This window comes from Coenobita brevimanus, chromosome 19 (genome assembly GCF_032717465.1).
Source record: "Coenobita brevimanus isolate Jiangsu-jjx chromosome 19, ASM3271746v2, whole genome shotgun sequence".
Lineage (NCBI taxonomy): Eukaryota > Metazoa > Arthropoda > Malacostraca > Decapoda > Coenobitidae > Coenobita > Coenobita brevimanus.
In genome coordinates, this window is record NC_136972.1 from 2028474 (window position 1) to 2042871 (window position 14398).

The following is a 14398-nucleotide window of genomic DNA, read 5'->3' on the forward strand; positions in this document are numbered from 1 at the left end:
AACATCAGTCTATTCCGATATAATCATTCGTCCTTCACCATAGTTAATTGGACCACAAAAACTACCGCAATTATGAAACCCATCAATAAGCAAATAAAATAATAAATGGGAATAAATATGAAATGGTTCAGGGCCCACTCTTTTTCACTCACGTTTTTACCTAATATCCTAATAATAACACTTAAACAGACTGGAGGAACTGGATCAGCAATATTTACATCAATTTTGCTAATCTCCATCATGAACCAAATGGCCATTTTCTCTTCTGGTTCTCCCAGCTCTGTGAGCCAGCACTGTCATCAATGAATTTTGTCTGTGAATACGAAAATCTTACAGTTCATAATTCGTAAATACCAGTTTTTCTTCTTGTGAATACGATACTTCTCATCAAATTTCTTGTTCATTTAGTTTAGTTTAACCTTGAAAAAATAAATCGCTGCTTCAATATGTTCCTAATTACTACCACAGTCAGATCAAAAGATTAATTCCATCACTGTTATTTAATAAGGCACTTTAAAAGTGAGTGTGGAGTGTATAATGCGTTGCTGTGTTTAGGGGTTGTATGCGTGTGGCAGCGTCAGCATGAGGCACACCTTTACCACAGTAACCGATACGTAGCTACCCAGTGACCTACCGACCCCCTATCCTCAGCATTTGCTTTCACTCGCCTGTCTAATCACACTGGTGTATTAATAGCTATTTGGGTGGTTTTAATGCAGTACCACATTTACCCTACTGCAATAAAAAAAAAATGAAGCAGGACAAAGCAGAACTGTTGAAAAAACTGGACCGTGGCGTTGTGAAGTTGTGTTACTCACACATTTTCTTTCTTAATGGAAAGAAGAAGGAAACAAAGGCTAGAAGGATGCAAGACTGTTCCGTCCAACAAAAGATAACAGATAGCCAAATTCAAGATCCGGTCATTTCGAGACATCTGGACACACTGCGTTTGAAAGACTGGAGGTCATAGTCGGTACGAAATACAGACAAAGGAAGACAGGTCCAGAGTTGACCTGTTCCGTATATGATGGACTGAGAGTAACTGTTAACTTTTGCATTAAAGAGATGGACAGAAAGGGGATAAGATTTTGCTGGTAGATGGGTGCTACGCACCTACTGTAGTGGCGGAGTCATACAAGTGAATACTTCAGAGGAGCAGCGACCATTAAAGAAACGAGACAAGAGAAAAAATGCAACAGAGCAGCAAAGAGACAGAGTTTGAGCAGAGAGGAAAAGCCTTTGATACCACCTTGCTGAGAAGAGTTGTATGTTGGGATCCTACCAAATACATGAGAGTTGTGCTCTTCACAGGAGTTTATAAAACCCTCGTATAAAGTCAACAACTGTGAAGACGGCACTGTCTCGGCTCAGCACACCTAATCTCTTGCAGGCAGATTTTACAATTTGGGTCATTATAGGTTTCCCCATATATATATATATATATATATATATATATATATATATATATATATATATATATATATATATATATATATATATATATATATATATAGACACGGCATGGAACGGATTAGGACAAGCTGAATGAGAGCAAACTTCCACCAAGAAGGACAGGTACAAGTTGACAGACAATGGCAAGAGAGCTTAGCTAGGTAGAGTGTAAGCAAAAAATCACAGTTCTTGAGAACTAAAGGAGGGGCCCCTTCAGGCTCATATGCCTTGTCAGCATTGAGGACAGTGATGGCAGAAAAGACTTCAGTTGAAGAAATTTAAATGTCAGCCGAGAGGAAATCAGAGAGGGGAAGTGACAGAGGAACAGTACCAGAGTTGTCTAAGGTGGAATTGGAGGAGAAAGTCTGAGCGACGAGTTCCGCTTTATCATTTGAAGAGATAGCTGTAGAGCCATCACAGAGGAAAATAGGAGGGAAACCTGAAGAAAAAAAAGTTGTTAGAAAGATTTTAAGCAAGGCGCCCGAAGCAGCAGAAGGAACTTGAGCACGAGAGCTCAGAGCATTTAGTACGAATGAAATTATTTTTAGCAGAGCAAAAAACAGATTTAGCAAGATTCTGGACAGAAATGTAAAAGAGATGAGATTGAAGGATTGGTTGGCCCCGGTATCTTTTATAGGCCTTCTCCTTTATGTACACAGCATCAGAACAAGAGTGAATAAACCATTTTTTTTTTTCATTGGTCACAGGATAAGAGAAAGGAATGTATGTTTCCATGCCCAAGAGAATAACCTTCATTATGTACTAGGCACACTGGTGTGGTTCACAGCCATGGAAGCAATAATCATTCCAAAGAAAATCAAAGAAATGCTGCCTGAGGGCCTCCCAATCAGCAACACCAAAGTGCCACAGTTACTGCTTCTTGGGAGGGTCCACAGGCCTTACTGGAGTGATGGGACCGGTAAAGGTGTAAAATTTTAGATTGGAAGGGCCCTTCAGAGAGTAATAATTAGTAACGTAAGTACAAGGATAAGTTGTAAGGAAGAGGTCTAGTATGTTGAAACTCTCTCCAAGGCAGTCAAGGATATGGGAAGGGTGCTGTACATGTTGCTCTAGGTCATAAAGGACAAAATCGATGTAGACTTTCTCATGCTCACCAGGTGTATCAGAGAAAGGAGAGGAGAGCCAAAGGTGGTTATGAACACTGAAATTACCTAGAATGGGCATTTCAGTAAATGGAGAAATTGATAGATGTTCCATCTTAGACGTATGAATGAATTTTTCATAAACAGTAGAATTAAGGGATAAATAAACAGCACTGATATAGTTCGTCAGAGACTGACAAGATAGCCAAAGCCAGGGAGTAGAGAATTCAGAAGACAAGCTCTGGAACATGATAGCAAGATATGTTGCTGCATACATATATATAACATGCACCTTTGGATTTGGAGTGAGTATAGAGAAAGCAGGATACAGAGATGAGTTGGCTATCAATTGTCTCATAGGGCTGAGTTTCAGCATCTGTGCTTATCAAAACTATTTTTTGTCTTATCAGGATGACCAATGTACCAGTATGTATATATATATATATATATATATATATATATATATATATATATATATATATATATATATATATATATATATTATACAGTATATATACTGGTACATTGGTCATCCTAATATGAAAAAAAAAAAAGTTTTGATAAGCACAGATGCTGAAAACTATGCAAGCGTTATACAGTCTGAGGTTCAAATGACAGATCCATCTTTTTCCCATGTAAGTTTTTTTTTTTTTTTTTTTTTTTTAATTGATCAAAGGCTTGTGACATCATACTAAACAAATGTTGCTGCAGTTGAATAAAATCGTCTGGTGTTTGCAAGAATGAAATATAACAAGTAAACACTTCTGAAATTTTTCAGCATGCCGATGAGAGAGATTTTCTTATACAGTATATATCAAACAATACTCTTGGTATCAGTAAGACATAAAACGGCATGATCTTATTCTGAATTATAATAGCAATCGCCTCTCCGGCTTCTGTCTTCATGGTCTTTGACAACGAGCCTCTTGAATCCGCAACAACATTCATAATTAAATTACCTGCGGACCATTGCTGTTGGTAGCTCTTGTTTCGCACTGGCTACACTTTGTTTATACGTCCATGGAGAGTAATGCAGGAGAGGAAATAGGGCCTGTTACAGGCAGTAATAATCTATGCTACCTTAACCTAACAAAACTAAACCCAAGCTAACATGGCCACTCTTTTTCTTACATAACCTAATCTAACCTAAACTAAACTAACCAAATTTATCCTAACCATACTAAACCCAAGCTAACATAGCCACTCTTTTCTTAACCTAATCTAACCTAAACTAAACTAACCAAATTTATCCTAACCTAACCGAACTTAACTTACAATAATGTAACCTAACCTAACTTGACCAAATTTAACCTAACCAAACTCAGCCTAATTTAAGCTAGCTTTGCAGTATTTAATCCAGCGAAAAATTTATCTAACCTGAGCTAGCCAACTCTCACCCAACCTTACCGAACCTAAAGCATAATAAGGAGGGGGAGTGAGAGGGGGTTGTAAATGAGTTTTCCTACTTCCTGTGATTTACAAAATGAAGGACAGGAGTATGCCTTATACTAGATCTTCCAACTATATGATGATGTTGATGATGATGAGTAAATATCTGTTATGTTTCAGGTGCGCGACTTCTTCTCTTCTCTGCCCACGCCAACCAACATAGCTCTCCACCCTTACCTCGTGGAGCCAAGGACGGCTGACGAGACTGAGCTGTAGATGTACAGCGATCTGCATTCTCACCAGTTAACGGGGCTCCTCGTCGCCTTTTTCTTACTAGTTTCTCTCCACATACGACTGTTATTGTTCTCTTGTACGTTCATTATTATCATCATCCAGATCTCCTTTCCTACCCAAAGATGAGGTGAAGAAAGGTCCAAGGAGGAAAAATACTTGACAAAATGTTGACTAATCACTCACCATTCAGCCGCTGCGATACGTTCCTTATGTAAATTATGTAGATGTTGCATTGATATACTTGTAAATAACACACAATATTTTTTGGTATAATATGCAGAATGACTTGCCAAGGAAAATGTGCCAGGGAGTTGCCGTGGTTAACGGGAATACGGACTATACAGTAGGTCTGTCTCATACTTCTTCCTTAGCGATTTATTTTCCCCATTTCACCATAAAAAGTCTTTTATATTTCTTTGACGGCGACATGGATGACATAAATACTGTACTCAACAAGAGAATGCTAACGCGTCACATGCAGAAATAAACTGGTCAGCTTCTTGAGCTACGGAGCCTCCTTTAGGCTGCTTTCACACGCGAGGTTTATGCCCTGGCGGCCTGGATGGCTAGACTGCGGCGGCAATAAAACTGCCGGGCGGGCTGGGAGGCCACGCGTTGCTATGGGTCCGTTCACACGAGACGAGCGGTTTTGCCCACAGCAGCAGTTAGGTTTCAGCTCTGGGAGATACATCACACAACCAACTGCTCTGCAATATCAATAGATTGCATGTACTATAATAGCGCAAATATTTTTTTTATAACTTCATACTGAACATGAACTACCCCTGGGGGTAGGGGGGGTTTTTCAAGAATACTCCTCCAGTATCCCTGCTTGTCGTAAAAGGCGACTAAAAGGGTTGGCGGAGGGTTAGTGCCCCTCCCCGGAAAACAACTAACTAAAAAAACAAACAATAAGCCTAGGACAAGGACTGACCAAACGATGACGACCAAGGACCGGACAATGGACATGGTTATCGGAACGTGGAATGTAAGGGAAGCGAATGATGAGGTGAAAGAGAGAGAAATTGTCCATGTGCTTGAGGGTGCGAAAGTGGATGTATGTGGAATAACTGAAACAAAATGGAGAGGAGAAAGTGTGAGAGAATGGGAGTATGGATGGGGTATATGTGCAGGAGTAGGTGAGAATGAGACGGCAAAGGAAGGAGTATGTATAGTTGTGAGTAAAAGATGGAAGAGGAGCATAAGACAGTATGGATCGGTTGGGTCAAGGATTGTGTGGGTAAAGTTGAAAGTTGGAATACAAATGTGGGCGATTGTGTGTGTGTATGCGCCAACGCAAGATCGTGCTAGAAGAGTGAGAGAAGAGTTCTGAACAAATGTAGAAGTGTGCATGGAAAAGTTTGGAAGGAATGAGAGAGTGTTTTTGATCGGTGATATGAATGGTAAAGTTGGGAATGTGAAGGTGGATGGAATAGTTGGTGAGTGGGGTGTGCCTGCTGAGATAGTTGAGAATGGGAGTGCGTTAATGGACATTTGTGCTGGGAGGGGGTTGGTGATAGCCAATACCCTCTTCAGGCATAAAATGATCCACAGGTATACATGGTGAGTGATGAGAAGGGTGGGTGGTGAACTGAATGAAAGGAAGGCAATGATTGATTATGTGTGTGTGGATGAAAGGATGTGAAGATGTGTAATGGATGCCAGAGTTAATAGAGGTTGGGGGAGTGGACTTTCTGACCACTACTTGGGGGTGGCCAGAATTAGAATTCAAGTAAGATTGAGGAACAGAAGAAGGGAAAGACAAGAGGAAGGAGTAGTTGCAGGGAGAGTGGAAAGGTTACAAGAGGATGAGAAAAAGGCAGAGTATAAGAGAGAAGTGGAGGAACGATTGGGCAAATATGAATTGGAGCAGATGGGAGACGTGGAAAGTGTGTGTAGGATATTTACAGAAATAATATGTGCAGCATGTGATGTGGTGTGTGGAAGGAAGAGAAGACGGAGGGGGGTGCAAGGAATAGTGTGGTGGACTGAAGAGGTGAAACAGGCTGTGGCACAAAAGAAGAAAGCATACAATGAATGGATGAGAAATAGGGGCGTGGAAGAAGTTGAGAGGTGGAAGAGAGAGTTATATGTAGAAAGAAAGAGAGAGGTGAAAAGCCTAGTAAGAGAGAGTAAGAAGAGAGTGGACGAGGAATTTGGAAGGAATTTGAGTGTAAAGTGGAGGGACTGTAAGAAAATGTTCTGGAGAGAGGTGAAAAGAGTAAGACAGGGTGGAAGTGAAGTTAGCAGGGGAGTGAAAGATAAAAAAGGTAGATTACTAGTGGAGAATGGAGAAAAAGTGAGCAGATGGAGAGAACTATCTATCTATCTATCTATTGCCAGACGCCTCAATCCCGTTTGGGGTGGCCACAAACGAATCGCCTCCAAGTCGCCCTGTCCCCCGCCATTTCACTGCCCTGCTCCCAACTCACACCCCCCTCTCTCATATACCTCTCCACCCCATCCCTCCATCTCGTCCTCGGCCTCCCCCTCCCTCTTCCCCCCTCCACCTCACTCACATACACTCTCTTCGTCAGTCTTTCACCCTCCATCCTCTCCACATGGCCAAACCACCTCAGTGTGTTCCTCATAACGCTTCCTATCACATCTACATCCACACCACAATGCTCTTTTATATCCTCATTCGTCAGCCTGTCTCTCCACGTGACTCCACAGGCTCCACTTAAATAACTCAATTCCACTGCTCTCACTCTTGACTTGTGTCCTTCCAACAATGTCCAAGCTTCACTTCCGTACGTTAGAGTTGGTATCACAATACTGTCATGTAGTAACTTTTTCACTTCCATGCTCACTTCCCTGTTTCTTATCACTGCTTTCAAAGAACCAGCAACCTTTCTTCCCTGCTGTACCCTTTCAAGCACTTCACCCTCCAAACCTCCATCCTTACTCATCACACTACCCAAATACTTAAACGTACTCACATTTTCCAATTCCTCACCATCTAACCTCGCTGTACATTCACTAACTTCACCTCTCTCAAAGACCATCACTTTACTCTTCCCTACATTCACCTTTAGGTTCCGTTTCTTACACACTCTCTCAAACTCATCCACCAAGCCTTGCAGCTCTCCTTCGTCTTCACTCAACAACACAGTATCATCTGCAAACAACAGTACAGGGAGTTTCCAAACACTATCCTCTCTCACCAGGGCCACTCCAACATCGACTACCCTACCTTGTACCTCTTTTATTACCCCATCCATGTACAGATTGAACAACCATGGAGACATGACACATCCCTGTTTCAAACCAATTTTCAAAGAGAAAAATTCACTTAGTTCACCATCCACACGCATTGCAGCCTTCGCACCATCGTACATACTCTTCACAGCATTCAACAACTTCCCATCTACTCCATATATTCTTAACACTTTCCACAATCCTTGTCTGTCCACCCTGTCATATGCTTTCTCCAAATCCATGAAAGCCGCATACAGCTTCTTTCCCTTCTCTAGAAACTTTTCCACTAAAGATCTAAGAATGAATATCTGATCTACACAACCTCTTCCCTTCCTAAAGCCTCCCTGTTCTTCTCCAACTAATTTCTCTGTTCTTTCTCTAACTCTGTCTATAAGTATCCTACCATACACTTTTCCTATTATACTAGGAAGACAAATGCCCCTATGATTACCACACACTTCTTTTTCCCCTTTTCCTTTGTACAAGGGAATAATTATACCTGACTTCCAATCCTCCGGGACTCTACCTTCCTCCCAGGCCAATCTGCACATCTTCCACATCCATTCTACTACTATCTCTCCCCCATGCTTCAGCATTTCACCACACACTCCATCAATTCCTGGGGCTTTCCCCGATTTAACTTTCTTCATTGCTTCCACAACTTCTATCCTACTGATTTCTTCCTGTCTTCTCACCTTCCTCCTTCTCCCAGCTATTCCCCAGCCACTTAAACTCACATTACTTCCATCCTCTACGTTCAACAATTCCTTAAAGTGTTCTCTCCATCTGCTCACTTTTTCTCCCTTCTCCACTAGTAATCTACCATTTTTATCTTTCACTCCCCTGCTGAGAACACTTTAAGGAATTGTTGAACATAGAGGATGGAAGTAATGCGAGTATAAGTGGCTGGGGAATGGCTGGGAGAAGGAGGGAGGTGAGAAGACAGGAAGAAATCAGTAGGATAGAAGTTGTGGAAGCAATGAAGAAAGTTAAATCGGGGAAAGACCCAGGAATTGATGGAGTGTGTGGTGAAATACTGAAGCATGGGGGAGAGATAGTAGTAGAATGGATGTGGAAGATGTGGAGATTGGCCTGGGAGGAAGGCAGAGTCCCGGAGGATTGGAGGTCAGGTATAATTATTCCCTTGTACAAAGGAAAAGGGGAAAAAGAAGTGTGTGGTAATCATAGGGGCATTTGTCTTTTTAGTATAATAGGAAAAGTGTGTGGTAGGATAATTATTGACAGAGTTAGAGAAAGAACAGAGAAATTAGTTGGAGAAGAACAGGGAAGCTTTAGGAAGGGAAGACGTTGTGTAGATCAGATATTTATTCTTAGATCTTTAGTGGAAAAGTTTCTAGAGAAGGAAAAGAAGTTGTATGCGGCTTTCATGGATTTGGAGAAAGCATATGACAGGGTGGATAGACAAGGATTGTGGAAAGTGTTAAGAATATATGGAGTAGATCGGAAGTTGTTGAATGCTGTGAAGAGTATGCACGATGGTGCGAAGGCTGCAGTGCGTGTGGATGGTGAACTAAGTGAATTTTTCTCTTTGAAAGTTGGGTTGAAACAGGGATGTGTCATGTCTCCATGGTTGTTCAATCTGTACATGGATGGGGTAATAAAAGAGGTACAAGATAGGGTAGTGGATGTTGGAGTGGCCCTGGTGAGAGAGGATAGTGTTTGGAAACTCCCTGTACTGTTGTTTGCAGATGATACTGTGTTGTTGAGTGAAGACGAAGGGGAGCTGCAAGGCTTGGTGGATGAGTTTGGGAGAATGTGTAAGAAACGGAATCTAAAGGTGAATGTAGGGAAGAGTAAAGTGGTGGTCTTTGAGAGAGGTGAAATCATTGAATGTACAGCGAGGTTGGATGGTGAGGAATTGGAAAATGTGAGTACGTTTAAGTACTTGGGTAGTGTGATGAGTAAGGATGGAGGTTTGTAGGGTGAAGTGCTTGAAAGGGTACAGCAGGGAAGAAAGGTTGCTGGTTCTTTAAAAGCAGTGATAAGAAACAGGGAAGTGAGCATGGAAGTGAAAAAGTTACTACATGACAGTATTGTGATACCAACACTAACGTACGGAAGTGAAGCTTGGACGTTGTTGGAAGGACACAAGTCAAGAGTGAGAGCAGTGGAAATGAGTTATTTAAGAGGAGCCTGTGGAGTCACATGGAGAGACAGGCTGACGAATGAGGATATAAAGAAGCGTTGTGGTGTGGACGTGGATGTGATAGGAAGCGTTATGAGGAACACACTGAGGTGGTTTGGCCATGTGGAGAGGATGGAGGGTGAAAGACTGACAAAGAGAGTGTATGTGAGTGAGGTGGAGGGGGGGAAGAGGGAGGGGGAGGCCGAGGATGAGATGGAGGGATGGGGTGGAGAGGTATATGAGAGAGGGGGGTGTGAGTTGGGAGCAGGGCAGTGAAATGGCGGGGGACAGGGCGACTTGGAGGCGATTTGTTTGTGGCCATCCCAAACGGGATTGAGGCGTCTGGCAATAGATAGATAGATAGATAGAATATAATTATAGACTTAGTAGCCCTGTACCTCTGTTTTATGAACACTGATGACTTTAAATTGCAAACTGTGTCATGGGATCGTCAGCTTTCAGGTCTTCAAACAGAGTGTAAAATGCACCCTGCAGATGTCGACTACAGTTCGAGGGATGCATCCACAATTTCCTTTTTATTTATTTATTTTTTTTAATCACCTTGTTCTTTAAATAAACACACACAAATATTCCTCACGTCCTCCATCGAAGAGACGCTGTAGTTGTGGCGCGCGACTCTAAGGTTATTATTATCGTGCCCTGGCAACCTACCATTCAAAAGTGCGTCTGATTTCGTGTCTAATTTGAGACGCATGTGGTTCGTGTATATGTTCATGTAAAATATTTTTCGTGTATAATAATATGATTCATGTATAACGATACGAAATCGGACGCACTTTTGAATGGTAGGTTGCCAGGGTACGATGATGACATCAGAGTCGTGAGCCGCGATTGCTGTATAGTAGACTGACACCCAGTGGCTAAAACCGTCCGTGTGAAGGGCTGACTAAAATCGCACATCCAAGCGAGCAGGTAAAAGCGCCACGGCAGAAACCGCTCATGTGAATGCAGCCTTAAAGTCAAATATGCAGATGAATCCGTGCATGAAGTTCTGTGTTCAGCGGCAACAATATTACAGTAGCAAATGTCTTGTAACAGAACAGAATATTTCAACTATATAAAAGCATTACCGTATAATAATATGCAAAACCTGTTCAGAACGCAGTGTTTGGCACCGAAATATTAAGGGAAGTCACTCATGGCACCACCATCCTTTGTATGTGTGTGTGTGTGTGTGTGTGTGTGTGTGTGTGTGTGTGCAGAATCTATACTGGAAGGTATGTAAATGAATAATGAAACAGGTGTGTCTAGTGCTGCAAAATGTGTTGCAGCACTGACTGATGTATCTCCTGGACAAGCCAACACCATGTTTGTAACTGGCTCCTGTGACGCTATGTAGGCCACGTAGGTTCTCAAATGCGAGTTGCTGATTAGTATATTTATTTCAGTTTATTGTGGATGGTTAAGGGAAAAAAAATCGATTTTCACCCAGCACGATGGCAAAAGATGACTAGCAGTACGAGATCTAATATGGAACACCAATTTCATTTTCATTTAACTGATGATAATACGGCTCCAAGGGTGGAATTTTCAACGGGTTAGGAAGCACTTCAGCACCCCCTTATTACCTGTTTGTTTCTGGTGGTGGCACTATAATAATTCCATATATGTTAATCATCCAATCAGTCTTTGAATTAATGAGTCATTGATCAAACACAAGAGGATATTGTATAGTGTAATATGGAAAGTAAATAACTAATGTTGAGGAGTTAGAAAAATTTTGAAGCGCTCGATTTTATTCTAATGGCAGAAAGAGTAAACAAAACGTTAATTGGTTGAAAAGATTCTTTTAATGGAAAAATTTAATAAAGGAGACCTCTGATAATGATTCGATATTTTCGAGGTGCCTGGACACCTCAGAGGTGCCTGGACTGGAGGTCAGACGAAGATGGTAATTCGAACTGAAGAAGACAGTTTCAGACGTGATCACTGGTATACACAGACGACTAAGAGTATTGGTTAACTCCTGCAACAAGAGACCAAAACGGTGCTGAGGAAGGACGTCTTCACGTGGTGACACCGATAGAACTGGACGGCTTCTCTGCTCAGTTACACTAAACTTCCTCAGATGCCTCTCTGTCTCCTAAAAGAAGAATGATGGACGGAAGGAGGACAACCTCAGCCTGCTGTCCACTGGGTTCATCTTTCAGATAACCCTAAGGCAGCTGCAACTAAGGCTATAACAACTACTGCTAAAAATCCTGAGGAAAACAAATTGAAAGTACGTTATTTGTTAAGTGCTGCATGCCCGCCTTTAACTGGGTAGGTATAGAAGCAGACACTCTACAGAAGCAGTGGTCATCGACACAGCGATATTGTAGGGAAAAAGATAAACACTGCAGCGGGGGAAGAGAGAGAGAGAGAGAGAGAGAGAGAGAGAGAGAGAGAGAGAGAGAGTCATTAAGAGGACAAGAGTGGAACAAAACTTTGACTCCATCCTGCTTAGAAGAGCTGTATGCAGTAACCCATCAGTGATAAAAGACAAGGGTAAACTTTATGCCTATCAGATACACGGAGGTAGCTAAGGAAAGCGTTTAATTTTCTAAATCTCGGTCTTCGCCTAGGATATAACCAGTAACAATCCTTCTTATACTCAGTTTCCCAACTATACTGCTAAGTTAACAGATAGCAGCAGCAGCAGCAGCAATAGTAGTAGTAGTAGTAGTAGTAGTAGTAGCAGTAGTAGTAGTAGTAGTTGCTGTTGTTGTTGTTGCCCAGGGTACATGTGAGACGTGACGTCGGTGAACTGCAGGCTGAAGTTGCCCTTCTTCGACAGTCCACCATCCTTATTTTGAGGTAGAAAGGGAGCTGGAGGACTATTGTATAAGTGGGAAGAGAGGTCGTTCGGTTATATGAGTGCCACCGCGCGAAGGCGTCCCTCTCCAGCACCAGTGAACAAGTAAAAGGGAAAAAAAAACTTTGTCCAAGAAATGCATTATCCCGAGAAACGAAATCGGGTTCTTCCATTTGCATACTGGGCGTAGCATTAGTTAATGAAACAGCTGCAACTCCTGGATCACCAAAATGTTAACCCAGTGGACTGCAGGTTGAAGCTGCCCTCCTCCACAGGAAGCACAATGAGGGAAGTTCGTATAACAGGGCAGCTCCACCACCCTGTCATGTCTGTGCCACTTGAAGGCGTCACACTCCAGCACCATTTGCGAGTAATATCTGCTAACTGGCCAATACGTCACCTGGCTCTACAATGCTAAACAAACACTGGGTCGCGCCATATGTGACCTTTGAGATTTCGTATCATCTTTTCCTTAGTGATTTATCGTGCATGCTGCACCTCAGTATCCTTTTGAATGTTACTGATGCAAACTATGTCGATATCAAAACCATACAAATAATAACGTACAAGAAACATCAAAGTGTAATATGCAAACGAAGCCTGCCATCTAAAATACAGTCCATTTATTAAGTAGCATCAGTGCCATCAGATGATACCGTCACTACCGAGTAAGGTGCCAGTAGCAGCAGTTGCAGCCCCAGGATCACCTGAGTGTGAACCCGGTGGACTGCAGGCTTAACTTCACTTTTTCCTGCAGTCTACCTTCCTCTTTTTGGGGACAGGGAGTAACTAGAGACCGTTTGTATTGTCAGGCTGTGGAGCCGTCCGGTCATATCAGTGCCACCACATGAAGGCGTCCCTCCCCAGCATCTCTAAATGAAGCAAAACCATTATTTGATGTCTTGGAAAAGATATAATTACAGATTATGACTGATGTATTACTTGATGAAAGAAATTAAAATAAATGGCTCAGAAAATTAAAGGCAAGTTCATTATTTCTTTCCACCCTTCCATCACCCAGTCCTTATTTGCTCCATCACGAGCGTAGAAGCTCGAGGCTAGGCTGTGAAGTCCTGACACTGAAGGCGAGTGTGACCAGTCTCACCGACCCCTGAGTGGTCTTATGTGAGCAACATCCCTCTGGATGTAAACACTTATGTTGAATCCGATTGGAGAGCTAAAATCGATTTAACCATCAGGATGATATGGAGCTTTACATATTTTTATTACAGCTATCCTCACGGAGACAGAGCTGGTCTTTTGTGTGTGTGTGTGTGTGTGTGTGTGTGTGTGTGTGTGTGTGTGTGTGTGTGTGTGTGTGTGTGTGTGTGTGTTAACATAACTCAAAAAGGTTTTATTTGATTTTTACCTACCTTGGAAGAAGGGCTGAGGGATAACCCATATAGAAACCCATTATTTAAATAGGTGGACGTGTCAAGACCACAGGGTTAGGTCAAGCGCTGAACTAACAAAGTAAACTAGAATAGTTTGGCATCCATTTTTTATCCAAGTTGTCGGGAGGGTTCACGGTGAGGCAAGAATAATATGATTTAATTTTAAGAACACTCGGTCAAAGGTCGAGGTCACAAGCAAATGCCAAATTTCGATCCCTGTGTGAGCAGTTTTGTGGGCATCTAGCCTTTGGTTTCTTCTTCATTCCATTAAAATAAATGTTAACATTACTCAAACTGATTTTATTCGATTTCAGTCATACTAAGTGGATGGGTTGATGGTCAGCCTAGGGCTGAGCCATTTTTATGTTAACAATTAATCAAAGGTTAAGGTCACAAGGCAATGTCTTCTTGAATAGTTTTTATCTGATTTCGACCAAACTAAGTAGAAGGGTTGATAATAATACAAAATATGGATTTCATTTTGAGAACAATCCGTCAAAGGTCAAGAACACAGGGAAAAGTAAAATGCCAAAGTCAACTTAAACTTTTTTTTTTTTCTAGGTTAAAGTGTTGGGTATCAGACAGGAATGTAGGGATTCATTTC

General features: G+C 41.9%; 1 protein-coding gene across 1 annotated transcript in view; it reads left to right on the forward strand.

The window, feature by feature from the left end:
- Nucleotides 1–4220, forward strand: part of LOC145391605 (carboxylic ester hydrolase-like) — a 73654-nt gene extending 69434 nt beyond the window's left edge. The window contains exon 12 of the mRNA XM_080266149.1: nucleotides 4125–4220. Within this exon, the coding sequence (XP_080122275.1) occupies nucleotides 4125–4220 (96 nt within the window). The remainder of the gene's footprint in view (nucleotides 1–4124) is intronic.
- The last annotated feature ends 10178 nt before the right edge of the window (nucleotides 4221–14398 follow it).